This window comes from Mustelus asterias, chromosome 4 (assembly GCF_964213995.1).
Source record: "Mustelus asterias chromosome 4, sMusAst1.hap1.1, whole genome shotgun sequence".
Taxonomy (NCBI): domain Eukaryota; kingdom Metazoa; phylum Chordata; class Chondrichthyes; order Carcharhiniformes; family Triakidae; genus Mustelus; species Mustelus asterias.
The window spans coordinates 16,605,336-16,631,719 of record NC_135804.1 but is presented as its reverse complement, the minus strand read 5'-3'; the positions used below and the strand labels follow the sequence as shown (position 1 = coordinate 16,631,719).

Sequence of the window (26,384 nt, the reverse complement as noted above, 5' to 3'; positions counted from 1 at the left end):
CCTAACTCACACATCTTTGGAGTGTGGGAAGAAACCGGAGTGCCCGGAGGAAACCCCCAGTGAAATTTGAATTCCATAAAAAAAACTTGAATTCAGAATCTACTGATGACCATGAAACCATTGTCGATGGTCGGAAAAACTCATCTAGTTCACGAATGTCCTTTAGGGAAGGAAATCTGCCATCGTTACCTGGTCTACCGACATGTGACTCCAGAGCCACAGAAATGTGGTTGACTCTCAACTGCCCTCCGAACAAGGGCAACTAAGGATGGGCAATAAATGCTGGCCAGCCAGCGACGCCTAGGTCCCACGATTGAATTAAATAAAACAACAAAAATTGGAATCAGAAATTGGGGCGGGACTCACACACCCAAGTCCTGCCCTCCATTCCGGAAAGATACGGCCTCATCTTTTCAGATGATGTCACTGAATGGCAATATCTTGATTAAAAAAAAGGCACCAAAGATTGAATCCTGCGACACATCAGAAATTATAATGTGGGAAGCAGGAAGAGAAACCTTGGCAAGTAATTGTCTGGCTATGAGTAGATAGATAAGAATGGAACAAGGTGAGTGCAGTCAGCCAGCTGGACGTCACGGAGAGGTGTTGAAGGAGGATGAATGGTTACACATACGCACTCAAACACAAATACTCTCAATCACATACAATCACTCACTCAAAGACATACACACAGTATTCGCTCTCAAACATGCACTCCCAAATACAAAACCAAAATAATCATATGCTGGAAATCTGAAAAAAAAACAAAATGCGAGAAACATTACTAGCAGGACAGGCAGCATCTGTGGAGAGAGAGTTAATATTTTGGGTGTAGACTCTGTCAGAAGTAAAGGCATGACTATAACATTCCTACTTGTCTGAGCCCAGTATCACAGTAACAGGTATGAGAGAGAGGTGAAGGCCAAGTGATATTATCGCTAGACTATTAATCCCGGAACTCAGCTAATGTTCTGGGGACCCGGGTGTGGTGGACTTCAGTTGTGCCTTTGTCCTGCCTGGACCACCGTTGTGTGTTTGTCATGCCTGGACATATCCCCTGCCGGCTCCTCCCCTTATCACCTAGTATAAAGGTGGCTGTTTCCTCACCCTTGTTCAGTTCGGGTCGGTTATCTGTTGGGATGTGCTCCTGGTTCTGTAATGAATAAAAGCCTACAGTTGTATTGGCACACAAGTAGTCTTTTGCCTAATTGATAGTGCATCACCGGGTTCGAATCCCACCACGACAGATGGTGGAATTTGAATTCAAAAACAAAATCTGGAATTAAGAATTTACTGATGACCATGAAACCATTGTTGATTGTTAGAAAAAGCCATCTGGTTCATGAATGTCCTTTAGGGAAGGAAATCTGCCGTCCTTACCTGATCTGGCCTACATGTGACTCCAGAGCCACATCAACAACCCTGTCAAGGGCAACTAGGAATGGGCAATAAAATGCTGGCCAGCCAGTGACGCCCACATCCCATGAATGAATAAACAAAAGAGTTGATCTGTAACTTGTTTATAGTGCCTGCTTCTGATTCAAGTCCTCATACTAATGAGGCAATTGTTCATGTGGGTTCTTATGTACCACAGTGTGAAACTCTCCACCCTCAAAGCCATTTCATACTTAGCAAATGTGTGAACAATCGAAAACATTGGTAAATGGTATTTACCAGACAAGGGGGTTATTTAAATATTGAATAGGTACAATTCAGCAATATGATAGTTATGCAGCAAGGCCATTGGGAAGGAGGAAGAGTACAGGGGATAAATTGCAGGGAAATCTGAAAAGTACAGGCATTAAAACAGATCTTGTGTATGTTAAAAAGTTAAAAGTTTACTTATTAGTCACAAGCAGGCTTACATTAACACTGCAATGAAGTTATTGTGAAAATCCCCTCATCGTCACACTCCGGTGCCTGTTTGGGTACACTGAGGGAGAATTTAGCATGGCCAATGCACCTAAACAGCACGTCTTTCGGACTGTGGGAGGAAACCAGAGCACCTGGAGGAAACCCACGCAGACATGGGGAGAACATGCGGACTCCGCACAGACAGTGACCCAAGCCAGGAATTGAACCCGGGTCCCTGGCGCTGTGAGGCAGCAGTGCTATTAGGAGGGCAAAGCTGGAACTTAACACAAAGCACATCATCAGAAGGGCATTGTTAATTCACAAATCCAAATGATTGAAAATAAAAGCCAAACATCAGGATATGCAGCAAAGATAAAATAGGTTTTCAGGAGAGGAGCAAGATGGAATAAAGGTTGATGGAGCTTAATAATGATTAGTGAAATTGTGATAAATCTATATCATAATGATATGAAAACAAATAGTGAGTCAGAGCAGAGCAGGAAAGGAATGCAAAATATTGAGATGAACAAACAATACAGCAATTCATTAAGGATCCCAGTGAGAGAAATTCTTGGTAAAAGAGAAAAAAAGAGGATATGCTGAAGAACAGACAGAGCTCTCTTTAAAGATGGAAACAATCATTTGGAATCAATTAAAAAAGTAAACATGAACGTAGAAATGAGCACTGGATGAGTTCAGGATGCTGAAAGGATCCATCAAAAGACTATGGACAGTGGGTCAATTAAAATTTTCAAGGCTATGATTGATAGACTTTTGTGAGATTATAAGTTTATTTATTCGTGTCACAAGTCATCTTACATTAACACCGCAATGAAGTTACTGTGAAAATCCCCTAGTTGCCACACTCTGGCACCTGTTTGGGTATACTGAGGGAGAATTTAGCATGGCCAATGCACCTAGCCACTCTTTCGGACTGTGGGAGGAAACTCGAGCACCCAGAGGGAACCCACGCAGACACACGGAGAATGTTCAGACTCCGCATAGACAGTGACCCAAGCCGGGAATCGAACCCCGGGTGCCTGACACTGTGAGGCAACAGTGCTAACCACTGTGCCACCGTACTATCCAGCTATCAGGGTGAAGAATTGGGATTGAGGTGCAGATCAGCTATGGTGCAACAGAATGCTGGAACAGTGTCGAGGGGACAAATGCCCTACTTCTGTTTTATACGACGTGGGAAGAAAAGAGGAAAGAGGTTATAAGATGGCTATTGAGTGCTTTGGTGAAGTGACTGAAAAGCATTGCATACAGTTAAGGAACTAATTTATGAATGCACTAATGTATTGGGGAGACAGAGGCCCACCCATAGTCTCAGTGATGATGACTGAATCTATCATTGAATTTGGTGGTTCCCTAATGTCCTTTGGAGAAGGAACTCTGCTGTTCTTACCTGATCTGGCCTATGTATGACTTCAGATCCATAGTAATGTGATTGAATCTTAATTGCCTTTTGAAATAACCACTCAGCTCAAGGGCAATTAAGGGATGGGCAACAAATGCGGGCTTTGCCAATGACACCCACATTCCATGGAAGAATAAATAATAAAAGATTAACAGCTTCTCCAGTTCCTCTTTGGAGGAACCCATTACCAGAATAAAGCATCGTTATTGAATCCCCATTCGTGATAAGAGTTAAAGTTAAGAAGAAGAATAAAAATGAATTGTGTTGAATTGTTGACCTGAGTTATTGAGAGGGGAATTATCTGTGAATTTACCTATCAATGTAGTTCAATGATAACTGCATTATCTATCAATGCAGTTCAACGACTAAACTGAATAGGTAACATTTATTGCATTGCAGTATAGAAAATAACAGGTAACTGATTGTGGTCATATATTTGTCTGAACAACTTCTTGGCGAGAGTCCAGGACAAAGCATGAGATTATGGAGATGGAAGATTATGAATGTTGGCAGCTTTAAAGCAATTGCCTATCTTAAATAGCCAGTTGACGTCACATCTATGGAACTAATAGCTGATCTAGATTGCAAGAGAGGCCTTCACAGGAGATTTTCACTGTATTTTCCTTATTTTGTTGCAGTCTGTTGTGAGTGGCCAATCGGAGCCTGACACCATCACCCTCTCACGCAGTCTGAAAGGGAAATGTCAGATTATCAAGGAGGAAGTCGGAGCAAAGAAGCGGCATTACCTACAGAACGGTGGGTGGTGGAAATAGGCTAGTTCTTTTTGAATTTCAGAAACGTTGCAGGTGGGTTTGGGCTGGGCGAAATCTTAAAATGTTAAACATTTCAAACCTGAGCCCAGTGAGTCTGAACCTGGCCACTTCTGTATTAACGGAGGCAGAAAGGGAACACTTGTGATCAGTCTTTCTCAGGGGGCAGATCAGCCATTGAAGCATTTTAAGGTGTGCCTTTTAACAAGGTTTGTACTTTTCACTGCTGTCATCGGGGATTCTAGAACCCTTGGAAATCCGGAAGGTATAAGCAAGCAAGAAAGATTGGATTCATAAATTAAGTCTATTTGCAGCACAGCTTGTGGGCCAAGTAAAGCAGGAGTGTTTCCTGCAGGCCCAGTAAACTAGCTTTGTAAATGTCCCGCCCTTCACCTGTGCGATCTTCCCCCAGTGGCTAAACTCCCCTCTTGCAATCACCCTAACATCCCACCCCCATGACCTCCTGCAACTCCCTTGCAATCACTCCCGAGTTGCCATTCCTGCATTCACACGGCTAATTAGCCTTTGAATCTGAGGACCGTGATTCTGAACAGAGTTCTAACGGGAACACCTCGCATGACAATTTGGCCATTTTATTTGCGCTGCTGCCTCTAAAATTAGTGCCAATTAATTTATGTTCGTAGTATCTAACTGAATTTGTTTTTTAAAATTGCAGATGAAGGTGGAATTTTGTCTGAACTGACTTTATTTTCCGAAGCTGCAAAATGCTGCATCACAGAGGACATCATTCTCAGATTAGGACATGTGGCGTTTCAGGTTTGGGTTTTTCCATTCAGGATATTTAAAACTTTTTAATTTTTGAATTTGATTTATTGAAATACAGTAAATATGTGTTTGTGTTTGGGGAGGAATTTATCAATTAGGGACATAAAAGTAAGCAGACATCAAGATTTTATCATCAGTTAGGTGGCACATTTGCACAGTGTTTAGCGCTGCTGCCTCAGCGCCAGGGACCTAGGTTCGATTCTGGCCTCGGGTCACTGTCTGTGCGGAGTTTGCACGTTCTCCCCGTGTTTGCGTGAGTTTCCCCCAGGTTTCCTCCCACAATCCAAAGATGTGCAGGTTAGGTTGATTGACCAAGCTAAATTGCCCCGTAGTGTCGGGGGGGGCGGGGGGGGGGGGGTTAGTGGGGTAAATAAACAGGGATTGGGCCTGGGAGGGATTGTTGTTGATGCAGGCCCAATGGGCCGAATGGCCTCCTGCTGCACTGTAGGGATTCTATTCTGGTTCTTGGTTTCATTTAACATAGTAAAATGTCCCATAGCTCTTCATAAAAGTAATTACCAATCAAAGTTTACACACCAGGGGTATTAAGACAGATACCCAGCATCTTCGTAAGGGAGGAAGGTTTTAAATTGTGTCCGAGAAAGAATAGAGGAAGGTTTAGGGAGGGAATTTCAGAGTTTATGGGCCAGGCAGATTCAGATACTGTTATCAAGGGTAGATCAAATGTCAATTGGAGATGCATAAGAGGTCAGGATGGATGGAGTGCAGAAATCTCAAAGGGTTGTAGAATCAGAGGAAGTTGCACAGCGTGGGAGGAGCAAGGCCATGGGGGGATTCCAAAGCAATTGAGAATTTTAAAATTGAGTGGTAGCTGGATGAGGAGCCACTGATGGCCACCATGCACAAAGATGATGGGGGTGTAGATGTGGTCCTAATCGGGGTAAAGACAGCAGGGTTTTGAATGAGCTCAGGTTTAACAAATCGTGGAAGGCTCACCAGGGATGTGTTGAAGTTGCGTCAGGCGTGTGTAGAGATAAGTGATCGATATGAGGAGCAATACATAAATTCATTAATATTTTGTCTGTTTCTGTACACCAGGTGGAAAAAGTTTATGGAAATGCAAGAGATATTGAGTGGGCAGTAAAAGATGCACAGATTTACTTGCTGCAGGTGAGACTCTTTATTGTAAAACAAAACGGGTGCAAAAGCACTTCCACCCCTTGTTCAAACTGGCAAGAGTTAAATATTTTGTGCTGTCCAATACAGTCACATGTACCAAGGATACAGATAAGTAATTTGGCTGCAAGCCTAATGCACAGGCCCATGATTTTGCACCAATCTCCCACGTGCATTTTGCAACTTGATACTGAACAGCTATTTTTTTCTGTTACATGATTGAATAGCCACTGAAATAGAAGGTGGGATTTTACGGCGTCGCTCGTCCCAAAACCGCAAAATCCTGCCCGAGGTCAGTGGACATTTCCATTGTCTGCTCCTCGCCCGCTCCGAATCCCATGGCAGCCGGGGACAGTAAAATTCCTCCCAGAATCTCTTTTTGTTGATGGTGCACTCTGCAATCTGCATATGGAAAATTAACATTACATGTTTAGTATTTTTGATAGCGTTGACTAATAAGTAATTTGGGTCATGTGGTGCATCATTATACAGTTGGAGAAAGAGATATTGCGGGGAGGGGGGGTAATTCTCTGGTCATTCACGCTAGTGACGTCCTTTGGTCTCATTGGCAGCGCATCCCTACTTGTGGGATTCATGCCGGTGTGGGGTGAGATCAATGGGAAATCCCATTGACAGCGGTGGGACCAGAGAATCCCATCGCCAGTGAACAGCCCACCGCTTTCCACTGCCAGGAAACACGTGGCTGAGAGGCTGAAGAAGTTCCCCTATTGGAATCCACACAAACTTCCAATTAGGAGCAGGAATAGACTATTCGACCTCTCGAGCCTGGAATGCCATTCAATAAGATCATGGATGATCTCACTGTGGCTGCAACTCCACTTTCCTTTAACTCCTATACTCTTTGATTTCCTTGCCAATCCACAATCTATGCACCTCAACCTTAAATATATTCAATGACCCTGCCTCCACTGCTCTGAGGGAATGAGAGTTCCACAGGTCCATGATCTCGAGAAAAACTATTCTTCTCATCTCTGTCTTAACTGGGAGACCCCTTACTTTTAAACAGCGTTCGCTAATTGTAATCTCTTCCTCAAAGGGACATATCCCTTTAGCATTCACCCTGTAGAGCCCCCTCAGGATCTTATATGTTTCGATAAGCTCACCTCTTGTCTTTCTGGACTCTAGTGTTTCCTTATAAGATATCCCCTTCATCCCAGGAATCAAGTGAGTGAAGCTTCTCTAAATTGCTTCTAATGTAAGTACATCCTTACATAAGGAGAATTAGACTGGACACTGTACTCTTGATGTGTTCCTATTATATACACTTGGCTGAGAGCCTGGACATCTATTAGAATAACGGAACACCTGCTCCCCAAAGGGAATATTGTTTGATTGACAGCTCAGGCTTTCTTATCTCTGCAGTCAATTTGACGATGTTTGTTAACGTAATTCATATGGTTTCAAGTGCTTGTAGTTTATTGAAACTTGGATGCCTGATACTTTTATCAACTTGCCCAGGTTGTTTTTTCAAGCATTGGGGAAATGTATCAACATTTTTAAAATCTTCGCACATTGCACTTCATACTGTGGTGTTCATTGGTTCCAGAAAGTGCACAGTGAGTTAATGGGAATGGGAACTGCTGGAACGAAAAACAGAAATAGCTGGAAAATCTCAGCAGTCTGACAGCATCTGTGGAGAGAGAACAGAGCCAACATTTTGAGTCTGGATGAGTCATCCAGTGGGTCATCCAGACTCAAAACATTGGCTCTATTCTCTCTCCACAGATGCTGTCAGAACTGCTGAGATTTCCCAGCACTTTCTGTTTTTTGGTTTGGTTTCAGATTCCAGCATTCGCAGTATTTTGCTTTAATGAAAGTGCCAGAGCTTGGCATAAGGGGCATGGGGGGGACATGGCAGGGGGGGAGGTGGAAGGGCAGAGCCTGACAAAGGGGTATGAGGGGACATAGCGGGTGGGTGGCGGGAGTTTTAAAGTTTATAGGAATCTGTTTCCTGACCTAACCTGCCTCCAACCCAAAATTTCCACATCTGTACCATCATCCAACTCCAAGCTTGCCTTGTGTCATTTGCTTTATCCATGTTTTTGTTGTTCTTTCACCATGCTTTCATCATCTCCCCCAATACCTCCTTACATGATTCAGTGATCAGGGGCTGGACATCGGAGGGGGTGGGGGGAGGGCGCTGCTGGTGGGAGGGGCATCAGAAGATCGGGGCTGAGGGGAGATCGCGGTGGGCCGTGGGGAAGGGGGCGGGGGAGTCAAGGCTGGCCCAGACACGTTCGGGGGTACAGCAATTGGGCCGTGGGGGGGGGAGTGGGGGTTAGTATGGCCAGCGATGTGAGAGTCGCGGGGCTAGCCAGCAATCGAGCTGGCCCCAGCAATCGGAAGGCTGGCAGTGCGGGGCTACTGTGCATGCGCCGATCTCAGTGCTGATAGATCGGCGCATGCGCAATGGCCTGCTCAGCGCTATGCTGCCGGCCTCTCCAGCGTGATAAGGCCTCGCCCATTGAATTGCAGCATGATTCACGCTGAGGCACTCTGCGGCGCACAGAGTGCGGGAGGTTCACTTTGAAGCTCCTACTAAAAAAAGCAGTGTGATTTACTTCAGTTGTTACGCTAATTCAACACTTAGAATTTTTTTGGGAGAATCGCCCTATTTTTGCTATTGTCATCGTGGTTTCACCAACAAGATATAGTTTCACTTTTACGCCAGTTTGCGAGGTGAAGCGACTCTAACATGCACGCCAACCCAACTCGACAAATTACTGCACTGGAATACCAGAATACAGATGACAAGAAAACAATGGGTTTGCCCATATGTAGGCCAGAGGAGCTGCTGGGGGAGGGGGGGGCGGGGGGTGTAGTGTACCACACTGCCTGTGGACAACACGCTTATCATGTTACATCATTTAGTTCTCACAAATCCTATTATTATTTGGCCAAGCAATGTTGTTCTGTCATTCAACAATGCACCATTGTTTTATTTATTGGGATCTTAGAAGTTTTTATTTTATGATATTCATTCTCCACTGTGCTCCCCCCACCCCCCGCCCCCCGCCCCCAGGGTGTATCACATTTCTAACTTGAACACTGTCTGTTGTGGCTGGAGAGGCAGCTTCATGTTTCGCAATCCCTTCCACAGCTGGCACATTTGGCCCAAAGTCGACTGATATTAATTTTCTGTCAGCCAGGCTCTCTCTTCCATCATCTGGTCATTTCTTTGCCTTCTACCTTTTCCATGGCCTTCCCGACCTCTTGTCTCCAGTACAGGATTTCTGGTGTTAACATTTCAAATGGTTTTGAAAGCAAGATCATAGAATCATAGAATCCCTACGGTGCAGATGGAGACCATTCGGCCCATTGAGCCTGCACCGACAACAATCCCACCCAGGCTCAACCCCTGTAACCCCACATATTTATCCTTCTAGTCCCCCTGACATTATGGGGTAATTTAGCATGGCCAATCAACCCAACTGTGGCACAGTGGTTAGCACTGCTGCCTCACAGCAACAGGGACCCGGGTACAATTCCTGGCTTGGCCCACCTTGTCATCCTATCCATCCTGGCCCACTTACCCCAGTCATACTTATTCACAAACAAATCGAAAGCTATTCAAATGTCCCATTTTCACAGTAACTTCATTACATTGTTAATGTAAGCCTGCTTTTGACACTTACAAATAAATTTTAAACAAAGGTTTTTGCTGTGTTAACAAAGATTTACCAACATAGGGGTGGAACGGTGGCACAGTGATTAGCACTGCTGCCTCACAATGCCAGGGACTCGGGTTCAGTTCCTGGCTTGGGTCACTCTCTGTGTGGAGTCTGCACGTTCTCCCTGTGTCTGCGTGGGTTTCCTCCGGGTGCTCCGGCTTCCTCCCACAGTCCAAAAGATGTGCTGGTTAGGTGCATTGGCCGTGCTAAATTCTCCCTCAGTGTAGCCGAACAGGTGCCGGAGTGTGGCGATTAGGGGATTTTCACAGTAACTTCATTGCAGTGTTAATGCAAGCCTACTTATTACACTAATAAATAAACTTTAAATCCGGCAGCTCGGGCCATAAAAAGGGCAATTTGGAAGACTGGCCAGAAATATGGAACTTTATTGTTGTGCTAACAAAAAATAGGAGTGAAGTGGCATTCCAACGGTGTTTACCATTCCTTGGATGCCATGAGGTGGAGATGCTGGTATTCATTTGGAGCTTCCATGAGCTCAAGTTTAGCTTTATTTCAGATTTATTTCATGAGGTTTCGGAGCACTGCTCCTTCATCAAGTGAAGGAGCTTCAGAAGCTCGTGATTCCAAATAAACCTGTTGGGACTTTAACCTGGTGTTGTGAGACTTCTTACTATTGCTTGGATGATTTTGGCCACTTTTATCCAAAAAGAAAAGAGTTTTTATTTTTTATTTACTAATAGAGCAATTTTATTAAATACACGATAGAAAGGAGTTTCTCAAACAGATGAAATCCTTTGACAAACAATTTGAGCTGCAGAGATATTTGGTTTTAGAAGGAAATGTCTTGTAAAGTGTATAGTTTGTTCATGCGCTGCAGTTTCAGAGGAGAGTTCCATTAGCTACAGGCTGATGTAACAGGGAAATAGAGCGATTCAAATAACCAATGTCTCAGCAATAATTGATTTTTAATCTTTCAGGCCAGACCAATAACAACATTTTACACTGAATCAGAGTTTGAGCTGACGCATGAGTTTGACTCCGCCTTGTCCACAGACTACGAATGGATGACAACCTCAAACATCGGGTAAATAAATCATTTCCTCTTTTCCCAGCAGAGATATCAATGTGTTTATGTAGCCCATCCGTGGATTACTTTATTTAACAAGTGGAAAATAATTCCAAGATCTGCACAATACATACTGTAAAATACACAATTAACTGTTTAATATTCAAACCTTTCAACCTTTTCCTTGAATTATCTTTCAAACCATATTGCAGGGTTTTCTATGCATGAAATATAGAGAAGCAATGTGTTACTCAGTGACCCATCAAATTTCAACATACCTGAACTGGGTTGAATTTATTTCTCCAGACCGGAGGTGGGAAGGAGTCCTCTGATTCTGGCCCTCAGGCCTTTCAGGTTCTAGGCCTTTGCTTGGAGTCAAAAACTGCAGCCAGGTTGGCTCGAGTCCCGTTAGTCTTTCCTGCATTATAAAGTGGAAACATGCCCTTCTGGAGATGTGAAGAGGTTCCCACACCTTTTGACCTGAAGGGGCTACGGCCAACTGCTGACACCTACCTGGCCTCTCTGCGCAATTTTCCTCTTGGGTGTCTGTTAATGCTAGGGTAATGGTATGGAAAGGAATTTTCTTTTAATTCAATCGTGGGACACAAGTGTCGCTGGCTGGCCAGCATTTATTGCCCATTGTTATTTGCTCCTGAGAAGGTGGTGGTGAGCTGCCTTCTTGAAACTCTATAATCCATGTGCTGTGGGTTGACCCACAATGCCATTAAGGAGGCAATTCCAGGATTTAGACTCAGCGACTGCGAAGGAACGGCAATATCTTTCCAAATCAGGATGGTGAGTGGCTTGGAGGGGAACTTGCAGGTGGTGGTATTCCCATGTATCTGCTGCCCTTGTCCTTCTAGATAAGAACATAAGAACATAAGAAATAGGAGCAGGAGTAGGCCATCTAGCCCCTCGAGCCTGCCCCGCCATTCAACAAGATCATGGCTGATCTGAAGCGAATCAGTTCCAATTACCCGCCTGCTCCCCATATCCCTTAATTCCCTTATCGATCAGAAATCTATCAACCCGTGATTTAAACATATTCAACGAGGTAGCCTCCACCACTTCAATGGGCAGAGAATTCCAGAGATTCACTACCCTCTGAGAGAAGAAGTTCCCCCTCAACTCTGGTCTGAACCGGCCCCCACTTATTTTGAGGCTGTGCCCTCTAGTTCTGGTTTCCCTTCTAAGTGGAAAGAATCTCTCTACCTCTACCCTATCCAGCCCCTTCATTATCTTATATGTCTCTATATGATCACCCCTCAGCCTTCTAAACTCCAACGAGTACAGACCCAATCTGTTCAATCTCTCCTCATAAGCTACACCCCTCATCTCCGGTATCAACCTGGTGAACCTCCTCTGCACTCCCTCCAAGGCCAATATATCCTTTCGCAAATAAGGGGACCAAAACTGCACACAGTACTCCAGTTGCGGCCTCACCAATGCCTTGTACAGTTGCAGCAAGACCTCCCTGCTTTTATATTCTATCCCCCTCGCGATAAAGGCCAACATTCCATTCGCCTTCTTGATCACCTGCTGCACCTGCAGACTGCGTTTTTGCGATTCGTGCACAATGACCCCCAGGTCCCTCTGCACAGTAGCATGATGTAATTTTTAAATAATATTCCAATTTACTATTATTTCTTCCAAAGTGGATAACCTCACATTTGCCAACGTTATATTCCATCTGCCAGATCCTCGCCCACTCGCTCAGCCTATCCAAATCTCTCTGCAGACTTTCCGCGTCCTCCACGCAATTTGCTTTCCCACTCATCTTCGTGTCATCAGCAAACTTTGATACCCTACACTCGGCCCCCTCCTCCAGATCATCTATGTAAATGGTAAACAGTTGAGGCCCCAGCACCGATCCCTGCGGCACGCCACAGGTCACCAACTGCCAACCAGAAAAGCACCCATTTATTCCAACTCTCTGCTTCCTGTTAGATAGCCAATCCCCAATCCACGCCAACACCTTACCCCCAACTGCGTGTACCCCAATCTTCTGCAGCAACCTTTTGTGAGGCACCTTATCGAATGCCTTCTGGAAATCTAAAAACACCACATCCACCGGTTCCCCTCTGTCAAACGCACTAGTCACGTCGTCATAAAAATCCAGTAAATTCGTCAAACATGACTTTCCTTTTATGAATCCATGCTGCGTCTGCTTGATCGAACCATTCTTATCCACGTGCTCTGCTATTTCCTCTTTATTGATGGACTCCAGCATCTTCCCAACTACGGACGTTAAGCTAACCGGCCTGTAGTTACCCGCCTTTTGTCTACTTCCTTTTTTAAACAGCGGCGTAACAGTAGCTGTTTTCCAATCAGCTGGCACTACCCTTGTGTGGCTTTTGCTACCAAATAAACCTGTTGGACTTTAACCTGGTGTTGTTAAACTTCTTACTGTGACTACCCCAGAGTCCAGTGAATTTTGATAAATAACTACTAACGCATCTGCTATTACCTCAGCCATTTCTTTCAGTACCCTGCGTTGCATTCCATCCGGCCCTGGGGACTTGTCTACCTTCAGTCCCATTAGTCTACCAAGCATTACCTCTTTAGTAACAGTAATTGTATTAAGGACCTCCCCTCCCACCAACTCTCGATCTCTAATATTCGGTAAACTATTTGTGTCTTCCACCGTGAAGACCGACACAAAGAACTTAGTTAAAGTCTCAGCCATTTCCTCGTTTTCCACTATTAAATCCCCCCTCTCGTCCTCCAAGGGTCCAACATTCACTCTAGCCACTCTATTCCTTTTTATATATTTGTAAAAATTTTTACTATCATTTTTTATATTTTGAGCTAGTTTAGTTTCATAAGCTATCTTTCCTTTCTTAATCGCTTTTTTAGTCGTTCTTTGTTGTTTTTTAAAGCTTTCCCAATCCACTAATTCTCCACTATTTTTGGCCACTCCGTATGCATCTGTTTTTATTTTAATACTCTCCTTTATTTTCTTCGTTATCCACATCTGGTTATCCCTTTTCTTACAGTCCTTCTTTATCACCGGAATATATTTTTGCTGAGTACTTAAAAAAATCTCCTTAAAAATCCTCCACTGTTCCTCAGCTGTCCTACCTACCAGTCTGCTCGCCCAGTCTACATTAGCCAATTCCACCCTCATCCTATCGTACTCCCCTCTGTTCAAGCAGAGGACACTGGTTTGGGACCCTACTTTCTCACCCTCCATCTGTATCAGAAATTCAACCATATTATGATCACTCAACCCAAGGGGATCCCTCACAAGAAGATCCTTAATTCTACCTGTCTCATTACACAGTACCAGATCTAAGATAACTCGCTGTCTCGTAGGTTCTGTAACATACTGTTCAATGAAACTAACCCGACAGAATTCGAAGAACTCTTCCTCAAGCCCTCCACGTCCAATTTGAGTCGACCAATCAATATGCAGTTTAAAATCCCCCATGATTATTGCCATTCCGTTTTTGCACGCATCCATTATTTGCTTGTTCATAGCCCTCCCCACCTCTAAGTTATTATTTGGGGGCCTATAGACCATGCCTACCAGTGTCTTTTTCCCCCTACTATTCCTTATCTCCACCCACAAAGATGGAAGTGGTCGTGGGTTTGGAAGGTGCTGTCTGAAGTGAATTTCTTGCCATCACTTCTGTGCCACTGACAATAAAATGTAAATATCTCTCCCTGTTTCAGGAGGGAGCTTCCCATTAACAATGGACTGCCGCATTAAATGTGTGGAAAGTGCAAAGGTACAATAAATCTGACAAAAATATGGCAATGACCAAAATGAAATGTCAACTCTGATTCGCTCGCTACAAGCAGTATTCGACATTCTGAAAATTTCCACCATTTTCTGTTTTTATATGGTGATCTGCACATATTTTTGCAGCCTCTGTGCACAGACCTGTGAGATATTTTCCCTAAGTTTAAGCTGTCGCCAGTTGTTCCCTGTTGCTATGCTACCTTAGTAAGAAGTCTAACAACACCATGTTAAAGTCCAACAGGTTTATTTGGTAGCCAAATAAATGGCTACCAAATAAACCTGTTGGACTTTAACCTGGTGTTGTTAGACTTCTTACTGTGTTTACCCCAGTCCAACGCCAGCATCTCCACATCATGGCTATGCTATCTTATGATGTGGAGATGCCGGCGTTGGACTGGGGTAAACACAGTAAGAAGTTTAACAACAACAGGTTAAAGTCCAGCAGGTTTATTTGGTAGCAAAAGCCACAAGCTTGAAAGCTTGTGGCTTTTGCTACCAAATAAACCTGTTGGACTTTAACCTGGTGTTGTTAAACTTCTTACTATGCTATCTTACACAGGGGGAAAAAAAAAATCTCTTCTGTTGTCAAACTCAGTGAAACCGTGATAGACTGTTGCTTTGAAAGGAATGTATTGAGTTTTATATTGGATGTTGCAGTGAAATGATGCCGGGAGCTGTTACACCTCTAACAGCAAGCACCTTTGCGAGAGCCGTGGAATATGCATTACAGGTGAGTTCAAGCCAGATGGTTGCTTTGGGTGAGGGATTTCATTGTTATAATATTACTGTCACTATTGAGCTCCGGGTGGTATGCGTACTATTTCTGGAAATAAACCAAAACAAAGAACTAAGAAAGTCACAGCACAGGAACAGGCCCTTCGGCGCTCCAAGCCTGCACCAATTATGTTGCCTGACTGAACTAAAACCCCCTACTCTTCCAGGGACCACATCCCCCTATTCCCATCCTGTACATGTATTTGTCAAGACGCCCCTTAAAAGTCACGATTGTATCTGCTTCCACTACCTCCCCTGACAACGAGTTCCAGGCACCCACCACCCTCTGTGTAAAAAAATCTGCTTCGTACATCTCCTTTAAACCTTGCCCCTCAACTTAAAAACTTATGTCCCCTAGTAATTCCACCCTGGGAAAAAGCTTCTGACTACCCACTCTGTCCATGCCCCTCATAACCTTGTAGACTTTTATCAGGTCTCCCCTCAAAACATTTATAAGCAGAGCATCAGCATGAGAAATGGAAAGTCCTCTATTTAATATGGCAGTCATTGCCCTGAAATCAGCCCATAATCTAACATTCTATGTGTTCCCTCGCCTGTCTTAGAAACATAGACCTTATATTAACCTGATCTTTCTCTACACCCAAGCTATGACTGTAACACTATATTCTGCACCCTCTCCTTTCCTTCTCCCCTTTGTATTCTATGAACGGTATGTTTTGTCTGTATAGTGCACAAGAAACAATACTTTTCACTGTATCCCATTACAATAAATCAAATCAAATGAAAATAAAGCAGCAGTAAGCCATTCGAGTCTGCTCCACCATTCATTTTGATCATAGGTGATTATCGAATTCAATATCCTGATTCCACCTTCCCCCCATATTCCTTGTTGATTTATTAGTGTCACAAGTAAGGCTTACATTAAACTGCAATGAAGTCACTGTGACTATCCCCTAGTCACCACACTCCAGCGCCTGTTCGGGTACACTGAGGGAGAATTCAGCATGGCCAGTGCACCTAACCAGCATGTCTTTCGGACTGTGGGAGGAAATTGAAGCACCCGGAAGAGACCCACACAGACACAGAGAGAATGTGCAGACTCCACACAGAGTGACCCAAGCCGGGAATCGAACCTGGGTCCCTGGTGCTGTGAGGCAGCAGTGCTAACCACTGTGTCACTATGCCACCCAGATCCCTTTAGCCCTAAGAGCTGTATCTAATTCTGAAGTCATGACCTTGGAGGCTAGATTGTTCTCGTTCCAGTCTTCATAGTTCTTGAATTCCTGAATGATTAGCAGGGATATGAATCTAGATGACGTTCTGACCTTACGGGCTGTCGAGTTCAGAAGGTATCTCTTCTTTCTTTGAGCCTCGTTTAGCAGTAGCCATCTTGGCCTTTCTGAAGTGACTTCTCTCTCCAGCAAGATTAACCATATTATCTTCCCTCATGCGTAGAACCATGAATGATGAATCTGTGCAGCTGTGTGGACAGAGTGGCCAAAAGAATTGTTTACTGAATAAAGACAAATTCCAACCCTTGGCTTTTTCAATAAGTCCTTACTTCTCCATTTCACTTCATAAGTGTTGGCAAATGGCTGCAGTAAAGGAGGATAGTGATGCATATGTTTTCTTATCTTTGAGGGAATTCACAGCAAAAAAGCTTAAAACATTGGTAAGTGAGGGAGCTTGGCAGTTTGACCATTAGATCATCTGGGTTTCCAGAAAGAACACAAACTTTTTGAGTCAGCTTGTATACCGCTATTTTTGTTACTTTTAAATAAAATTGATTAGCTTCATTGTGTTAAGGACCTGGATTGGAACCCTTAGGTATATTATGAAGTCAGACCAGACCCCAACATTTTTTTTATTTTGACATAAATGTGAGGATAGGATACTTGGCTCCAGTAATTTTACTGACATTCTACTGACATTAGGCGATGGCCTAGCGGTATTATCACTAAAAAGTAAAGTTTATTTATCGCAAGTAGGCTAATTTCTAACTTACCACTATTTCAGTTCCAAGTAAGCAACAGTCTCCCCATTGACTTAAACCCCACTTTCAATGTGGTTAGCAAACCCAGGCATACTTGCCGTAGATCAGTGAAGGGAGTCCTGAAGCTGACAGGGAGACATTGTGGGGAGACTTTGCGGGGAGATTTTGTGCGGAGACTTTCTGGGGAGACTTTGTGGAGAGGGGGCGAGACGCTTTTGTCCTTTAACACTTCAGTCACCAACTCCAAAGTGAAAAAGAAACTTTTTCTCTGTTGTAAAGCTATTTCTCCCCATTTCTAGTATCACATGATTCTGTTTCCTTAAATAAAACCTTCCATTCCTTTAATTACAAAAAGGGGACCTTTTCTTTTGTAAGCAAGAATGCATTGAGCCTTCTGCTAAATAAACACTGTATGGTTAAAATGAGGAAGTATCCTGCTTTCCAGCATTTCAGCTGTATGTGCTCCAGACACACTGAGTGCCTGTAGGAGAAAACCTGAACTTTAAAACATTCTGCAGAAACATAGAATATGGCAATTGCACAGTATCGTCATGATTGGCCACTGTGGAAGAGGCCACACAGTGGTGAGCTACATGCCAAGAAAGAATGCATGTCAGTAGCGGCAAAGATTCTGAGAATAATAATGTCATACAAAAGAGTTATGATGGCTACTTTATTGGCAGCAGATGTTCAAAGGTCTGCAGTTTTGAATTTGTACACCTTCTTCGATTAAAGGAATAACAACACCAACATTGGCTAAATATTCCTTTTGGCCCACTTCCGTAGTTTGTAACCTGCCCATGCCCTCTGTTGTTGAGGCAGGGAGCAGACAGACTTACCTGATGATAGTGATAGTCTCTGTGTGACCTGCGTGTGCGGAACCATGTGATGCAGCCAACCTGCTCCTCTTAAAGGCAGTCTGCCCCTCTTGGAGGGGAGCTGCACTCTTTGGATGGGAGCTGCCGCTGCTCTGGCCTCAGGCAGGAGTTACACAAATGGAGCATCAGGTAAGAAAGAGAGGGCTCCTACACTCGCATATATGGCTGTGGAGGCCTTAGCAATGGAGCTGGACAAAATCATGTATTTCCATGGGAGTCAGGAAGCCCTCAGGAACCCACCTTTCGAAGGGACTGGGAACTGACTGTTAGGGAGGTCAATGCAAAGGGCCAAACCCTGAGATTCATGCGAATATTTGAAAGCAACTATTTTGTTGGACTTGAATAATGTTTAATGTTTCATGAATGTTATTTAACTAGGAACTTTCAATGAAAGCTGGAGGAATTCCTTGTTTTTCACCCTATAATTACAAGTACATCGGGATCTGCTGCTCCCATTTGTTTCTGAATCTGATGGTAAGCATTATTTTATAATTTTAAGTGCAAGTGTTTGTTATATATCTTTACTATGCATAATTTCATGATAACAGAGTTGGAAATCTAACGGAACATGTATTTAGCCTCCAAGTCATGATTCAGAGAATGCAATTTTGTGATGCACTGACAGTGGAAAGATTTTGGGTGGGATTTTCTGGCTGTTCCCTGCAGCAGGATCTAAAGTTTCAAGTTTATTTATTAGTGTCACAAGTAGGCTTACATTAACACTGCAAAGAAGTTACTGTGAAAATTCTGGTCCCACCAACCCACCTCCGTGGGTACCCCAGTGGCGGAGGGTGCAAACAATGTGAATCCCTATTGGCGACGGAGGCACCGGAAGATCTCGCCCAATGAATTTGGGGTTGACCCTTTTCACAATCCAATCTGGAGCCCAAGCAAATATAAATCCATAAGTCATTAAGATATAAGAGCAGAATTAGGCCATTCGGCCCATCGAGTCTGCTCCGCCATTCAATCAATGCTGAGATGATTCTCATCCCTATTCTCCTGTCTTCTCCCCTAACCTTTGATCTCCTTATCAATCAAGAACCTATCTATCTCTTAAAGACACTCAATAACCTGGCCTCCACAGCCTTCTGTGGCAATGAATTCCACAGATTCACCACCCTTGGGCTGAAGAAATTCCTCCTCATCTCGGTTCTATAGGGTCATCCCTTTACCCTGTGCCCTCGGATCCTAGTCTCTCCTACTAATGGAAGCATCTTCTCCATGTCCACTGTATCCATGCCTTTCAGTATTCTGTGAGAATAGTTTCAATGAGATCCCCTCTCATCTTTTTAAACTCCATCGAGTACAGACCCAGAATCCTCAAATACTCCTCATACGTCAAGCTTTTCATTCCGGGGATCATTCTCATGAACCTCCTCTGGACCATCTCCAAGACCAGTACCTCAACACCCTCCTAGATATGAGATCCAAAATTACTCACAATATACCAAATGCGGTCTGACCAGAGCCTTATAAAGCCTTGACATTACATCCCTGATTTTGTATTCTAGTCCTCTCGAAATGAATGCTAACATTGCATTTGCCTTCCCAACTACCAACTGAACCTGCAAGTTAACCTTGACATGAAGGATAAATATTTCTTTCGGGGGAATGGGGGACCGCAGAATTCCCATTCCATCCCAGATCCACCCCCTTCTCTTCCATGGTCCCTCTGGGATTCTAAGTACAAATACGAAGCATTTAAAATAAAAATTTAACAATGCTTTCATGAGCACATGAACACAAATTTCTCCCTGCGTGTCATAGATGATGAGCTTTGCTCTTCAGACTTTGACAAAGCATCCACTAGAAATCACAGGTTAGAGAGAGTTGTTCCTTCTCAGCTTAGTACCATGTTAAAACGGAATTGTAAATACAATCTGTAATGAGTATCTGTATCACTTGTGTAACATCACATGGTGACTCTAGCTGCAGTATCCGTTATTGCAGAAAGATAAATTAAGGAGAATGGGGAACCTCACCCACTGGGAGAAAACTGGTAAATAAGGTTTATTTATTAGTGTCACAAGTAGGCTTACATTAACACTGCAATGAAGTTACTGTAAAAATCCCCCAGTCACCACACTCTGGCGTCTATTCGGGTACACTGAGGGAGAATTTAGCATGGCCAATGCACCTAACCAGCGTGTTTTTCAGACTGTGGGAGGAAACCTGAGCACTCGGAGGAAACCCACGCAGGGAAGAATGCCTAAGGTGGTGCTGGAGCACGGCGACTTCTTGCGAGCTGTGCCCAGCATACCCTCAAATTTTATATTTTCCTCTGGTTCTATGTTTCCAAAACTCTATTCTAACTCTTTTCTGCCCTTTGAATGGACCATTTGAATGGACCTTCCTTGTATTAAGTTGATCTTTCTCTACACCCGAGCGATGACTGTAACACTACATTTTGCACCCTGTCTGTTCCTTCTCTATGTATGGTATGCTTTGTCTGTATAGAGCGCAAGAAACAATACTTTTCATTGTTTACTAATACACGTGACAATAATAAATCAAATCAAATTGTGCAGACTCTGCACAGACAGTGATCCAAGCCAGGGATTGAACGCGGGTACCTGGCACTCTGTGAGGCAGCAGTGCTAACCACTGTGCCACTGTGTTGCCCTAGGGAATAGGGAAAGGAGATTCACAATATTAAGTTTTGTCAAGGAGTGCAGGAAAATGCAAATACTACAAAATATAGTCGCTCTTAATTTTCCCATTTGATCGGTTTAATATGCAAAGGGCAGGAATTTCCAGCCCCCCTCCGCACCCCCCCTCCCCCCCCCCCCCCCCCCCCCCCCCCCCCCCCCGCCCCACGTAGCGTGTCTTCCGACAGCGGAATTGACCCATCATTTGCCATCAATGGACTCTTCCAGTCCTGCTGACGACGACGGTGTATTGTGTGGCTTGCCCGTCCCACCGCCGGGGAACCCGCCACGAGGGTTAAGCAGCTTCATTACTTCGGCAATTATCAAGCTACCGTACTGCCTTAGCCAAATGGCATAATCGTTTAAGTTTATTTATTAGTGTCACAAGTAGGTTCACATTAATACTGCAATTAAGTTACTGTAAAAATCCCCTCGTCGCCACACTCCGGCGCCTGTTCGGGTACACGAAGGTAGAATTTAGCATGGCCAATGCACCTAACCAGCATGTCTTCTGGACTGTGGGAGGAAACCAGAGCACCCGGAGGAAACCCATGCAGACACGGGGAGAACGTGCAGACTCTGCACAGACATGTGACCCAAGTCGTGAATTGCACCCGTGTCCCTGGTGCTGTGAGGCAGCAGTGCTAACCACTGTGCCCACGTGCTGCCCCTACTAAGTACACACCAATTTCTTTTGTCATCCTGAGAGAAGTGATTCTTGGGGATCAATTTTCAACTTGCCGTACCCCCCCCCTCCCCCCCCCCCCCCCCACACATCCATCCCAGTATTTAACTGGCATTGCTGATTGGCTTCTCATTGTAGAAACCACCTGACTTTCCAGTTCATCGATTCTGGCTATTGCTGTCGCGGATCTGCAACATCAGACTTACACTTGGTGACAAATTAAAAATAGAACCCATGATCTCCTACGCTAACATAATATTAAACTCTTTGGAATAGCAGAAGTTTGGACTTTTCATTTGGTTCAGTCGCCCAAGTGTCTCATTTTCCCCATTTTCCCTAAAGCTTCCGGTGTCTTTTTGGAAGCTTTGTTTGTATTTTATTTCTTTTTGTTTCAGCCACTGGGCTCCTCGCGTTGAGGAACTCAATGTGGGTCAAATTGAACTTAACCATTGGTTAGAAAAGACCAAACAACTCTTCTTAAGGGAAAGGCAGAATCACTAACATAGAAACATATCAGATGGGAGCAGGAGGAGGCCATTTGGCCCTTCGAGCCTGCTCTTATCTAACGTTTCCTTAAATTGGGGCAAGTACTCAATTCTCCAGCTGACAACAGGAGCTGATTTTGAAGTAGCCATGGAGTCTTGTCCAAGTGTGGGCGCAGTTTCAAAATCGCGATTCCAGCTTGGAATCCAGGGTAGTTTGACATTTTCAAAGGGCTGGTTGGCAAAAGAGAACAGGAACTGTGGGGCGGCACGGTAGCACAGTGGTTAGCACTGCTGCTTCACAGCTCCAGGGACCTGGGTTCGATTCCCGGCTTGGTTCACTGTCTGTGTGGAGTTTGCACATTCTCTTCGTGTCTGCGTGGGTTTCCTCCGGGTGCTCCGGTTTCCTCCCACAGTCCAAAGATGTGCGGGTTAGGTTGATTGGTCATGCTAAAATTGCCCTTAGTGTCCTGGGATACGTAGGTTAGAGGGATTAATGGGTAAATATATGGGGATAGGGCCTGGGTGGGATTGTGGTCGGTGCAGACTCGATGGGCCGAATGGCCTCTCTCTGTGCTGTAGGGTTTCCAAGATTTCTAAGGAAACTTTCACGCCGCTGATTATTCATTCCCTTTGAGACCTGTTCCGATGGAAATCAAATTTTTCATGTTTTGTTCCAGCAAACCCAAGCTGTCTGTTCCATTTCTGGTCCAGCACAGCTCCTGGGGGAACCCAAGGAAGTGTTATTTGTCTGTGTGTTGAAACAAAGCAAAGTTTAATGGTCCAACAGGTGCAGGCCGAGCACTGCGCCTGAACTTGGTGTCCATGGCAACTTCCGTTTGTGTTCCAGCTCCCGCCTCCTGGAGTTCCTCACTGTCTCTAATTGGCCCCCGTGTTTGCCTCCTGGCCAGTTTGGCCGTTTGCGTTTTAAATCAGTGTTACGAACGAGAAGCGACTGAGATTGCAAATTGGAATTCATCCAGATATCAGGATCCCAAATGCTTTAAAATCTCAGCCCCAAGTAAATAAAATTATTTGGAGTGCTACATTTCCTTTTGAAATGCTTAAACAAGTTGGGGTTCTGCAAAATCCAATATTGAAAATAAAAAGATTGAAGGATGAGCTCCGACATGTATCAGACCTTCTGTTCCCCTCCGCCTGTAGGTTTGTAAGTGGGGCGACTTGCAAAATCCGCTAGTTGGCCTTCCCGCCGTCAATCACCCACCCCCAAGCTGTATGAAATTCTACAGGTGACAGAGGGCACCTAATGGCCTCACGCCACCCCGCTGCTAATTTACCCACAGCGGGGGAGGTCCATGCCATGTCGGTAACCTAGAAGCTGTAGCTGCATGGGCTCATGTCAAGTGAGAAAGGGAGGGAGGGGGGGGGGGCACTCTTTTGCGGGACACTTGTTTTCATCAGAGATGCACCCCCTAAGTCACACTACTCTCTTTACCCTATCAAAAACGCCTCCATAGCCCCCCCCCTCCCTCCCCCGCCCCCGCATTTCCCACCTCGCATTTCTCTCGCTGGGGCTTGCTAGCATGACTCTGGCGAATCGGCCCCTCCTCCCCCAACCCTAACCCCCTCCCATCATCTCCCTTGGTGTCTGGCTCCAATGATAGGACTATCTGCAGTCCCAGTAGTGACCACTGCTCCCATCTGGCACGACTGGGACCACAGAGATGCAGCCATCTGATTTGCTAGCAGCTCTCTGAGGTGGGACTTGCTGTCCCTGAGGCACTGAAATCCCACCTCCAGTCAACTGCTGTTAGAAGACGGCAGGGTAGCCATTCTTCCCCACGGCAGGTTCCCCACTGAAATCCATCCCAAGTAGTCCTTCAACAGTCCTGCCCAGACTCAGAATAAAATGTATCATGATAATTTGACTATATCCATTAAAAACTGAAAATGCAGTTCAGTTAGGATTCAACCAGTACCTGGGTATGTTTTCCATCTATCAAAAAATATTCAGCCCATAGAGAGACATGTTCCAATCACTCAGCATCTGTGGCTAACAGATGGGTTCAAAACAAATTTACCTCAACCGAATCACACAAATTAAACTAAGTCACTTATGTGGAGAAAAGATATGAGTACAAACTTCATATGCTAGCTGATAATATTCTCTCATCTCTCGCTGATCCATGCCCAGATCTGGAGCTGAGGCCGGGATTTTCCTGTAACCGATGCAGCGAGCTATTCAAACCTCTGTTGACATAGGCGGGATCTTGTGTCAGACCATCGGATGTGGTATTGAGGGAAGGGCCGCAGTGCCAAAAACGTCAACTTTCAGCTGAGACCTTACACCGAGGCCTCACCTGACTGACCTTTCGAGTGGATGCAAACAATCCCATGACACTATTTCAAAAAAGAGTAAGGGCTCAGTGTTCTGGCCAATATTTATCTGTCAATCAACTTCACTAGAAAAGCTTACTGGTCATTATTACATTTTGGGAGTTTGTTGTGCGCAAATTGGCTATCGCATTTCCAATATTAAAACAATGAATAAAGTTTATTCGGGTCCAGTGAGGGAGAATTTAATATGGCCAATGCACCTAACCTGCACATCTTTGGACTATGGGAGGAAACTGGAGCACCTGGAGGAAACCCACACAGACACAGGGAGAATGTGCAAACTCCACACAGACAGTGACCCAAGCCGGTCATCGAACCCAGGTCTCTGGCACTGTGAGACAGCAGTGCTAACCATTGTGCCACACTTCACAAAGTATTTAATTAGCTGTAAAACACTTAAGATGTCCACTGGTCATGATAGTTGCCCTGTAAGTATGTCTTGCTCACTCTTCCAAAGGAACTTAAGGTAAGATGGCTTGTCTATGTTTTAACAAAGACTTTGGGTGCAATCTTACCACCCGTTCACACCACGCTCCTGCTGCAGTGAGGTCAGAGAATTTGGCACCCAGTTAAATCCCCGTTCACTGCAGCAGGATGGAAAAATCCCACCAGCGTGAATGGCCATCAGATTCCGGCCTTTAAATATATAGCAACAGTACAAGTGTTTGTTATCTTTAACAATGGTACAAGAAAATATATAAATTACGTTACTCTGTTGCAGCTATTTTACTAATTTATTTTGGGCTTCAAAGATGGCTGTTTAGACTTAATGGAAAAGCTGACATAATACAAAGCACAGCCTTCAAAACGCAGCGTGCAAACACATCGGACTTGTACCAACCATGATGTGTTTAACCTTCCAGAAAAGAGATAGTTAAAAATCCAGAGGGTGGCAGACACTGCAGTTCAATCCCTGATGCAAGATTTCTCAGTAAACAGGTTCTCCTAGAGAACTAAAATTGGTCCCAGGGTTATCTCACTTAGCTATTCCACAGGAAAACCGTACTCCATCCGTACTGGTAAGGGAGCCAAGTAAAAGAAAAATCCCAATCAGGCCTTTGTCAATAGACTATTTCTGAGCTACTGTAGTTCCTGACACTTAAAACAACATTGGGATAGAAGGTCATATACAACACAAGCTTGATACCATGAAAATAGATATATTTTGGGCATGTTTGACATGTGATTTGTACAGGACCGATTATGCTTGGTAAATAAAGGTCTAGATGATATATTTATTTTGGAAGAATGTAACTGACTGTGCAATTAAGCAATCTTGCATGTTCAGTATAATTGAAGTGATGCTGATATTAATGGAATGCTTTTAGGAAAGGAGTCTTATATCTAGTTTGTGACCCTTTGATGGTCAATTAAGTAATGACTGAAATGTTCAGTGTTTCCAAGATGAAATTGTTACAAACATTCCAATCTGATGTGTTGGTTTCAATATTGGGAGCGGGGTGTTACAGTTGACTTAAGTTTAAAATTAGACATTTGATTAACTTGTTTTTCTTCCAGAGCATGAATGCCAACATGGAACAGAATAACATCATCACGCAGAAGAAGATGAGTGATTTTGAACTGCTAGGAAGGGTACTTTTTAAATTTTTATTTGTGAAGTATGAAAAACTTACTCTGCAAAATACAGAATTTTATCCTCCCCTCACCTGTGGGTTTGTAGGCGGGTGGGCGAGTGTAAAATTCCTCGTATGACTTCCCGCTGGATTCCTGCCCCGACCTGTCTGCAACTTAACGTTAGGGTGAGGTCTTGGTTGGCCTGCCCACTCTTCCCCAATTGAGACCATTTAAGTGGCCAATTATTGACAACTTGGGGCCGCTTTCCACGCAAGCTCAATTTTCAGACTAATGGGAGGACTTCCAGCGTATGGGCAAAACCTGAAAATAAATCCGGTTCAGGTCCCAGGCGTGAAAGGGAGTGGGCACCACCATTGATAACCCCTTTTTAACATCAGGCAGCTTAAGGTCCGGTAACAATAGGACCTCCCCTCAATCTGCCCTTTCTGTGAAGATCCCAAAGCCCCTCTGTCCAACACCACCCCCTCAACAGACTATTCCCTCGGGTGAATGGAGCGGTAACTAGGGGGCATAACTATAGGGTTCATGGTGGGAGTTATAGGAAGGATGTCCGAGGTAGGTTTTTTACTCAG

General features: G+C 44.4%; 1 protein-coding gene across 3 annotated transcripts in view; it reads left to right on the top strand.

The window, feature by feature from the left end:
• The window catches only part of LOC144492509 (rifampicin phosphotransferase-like), a 189,830-nt gene that overhangs the window by 112,101 nt on the left and 51,345 nt on the right, over positions 1-26,384 (top strand). For all 3 annotated transcript variants that reach the window (XM_078210601.1, XM_078210602.1, XM_078210600.1), the window contains exons 17-23: positions 3,916-4,033; positions 4,724-4,824; positions 5,893-5,964; positions 10,601-10,707; positions 15,092-15,164; positions 18,419-18,514; positions 25,735-25,809. In XM_078210601.1, coding sequence (XP_078066727.1) covers positions 3,916-4,033; positions 4,724-4,824; positions 5,893-5,964; positions 10,601-10,707; positions 15,092-15,164; positions 18,419-18,514; positions 25,735-25,809 — 642 coding nt within the window. The remainder of the gene's footprint in view (positions 1-3,915; positions 4,034-4,723; positions 4,825-5,892; positions 5,965-10,600; positions 10,708-15,091; positions 15,165-18,418; positions 18,515-25,734; positions 25,810-26,384) is intronic.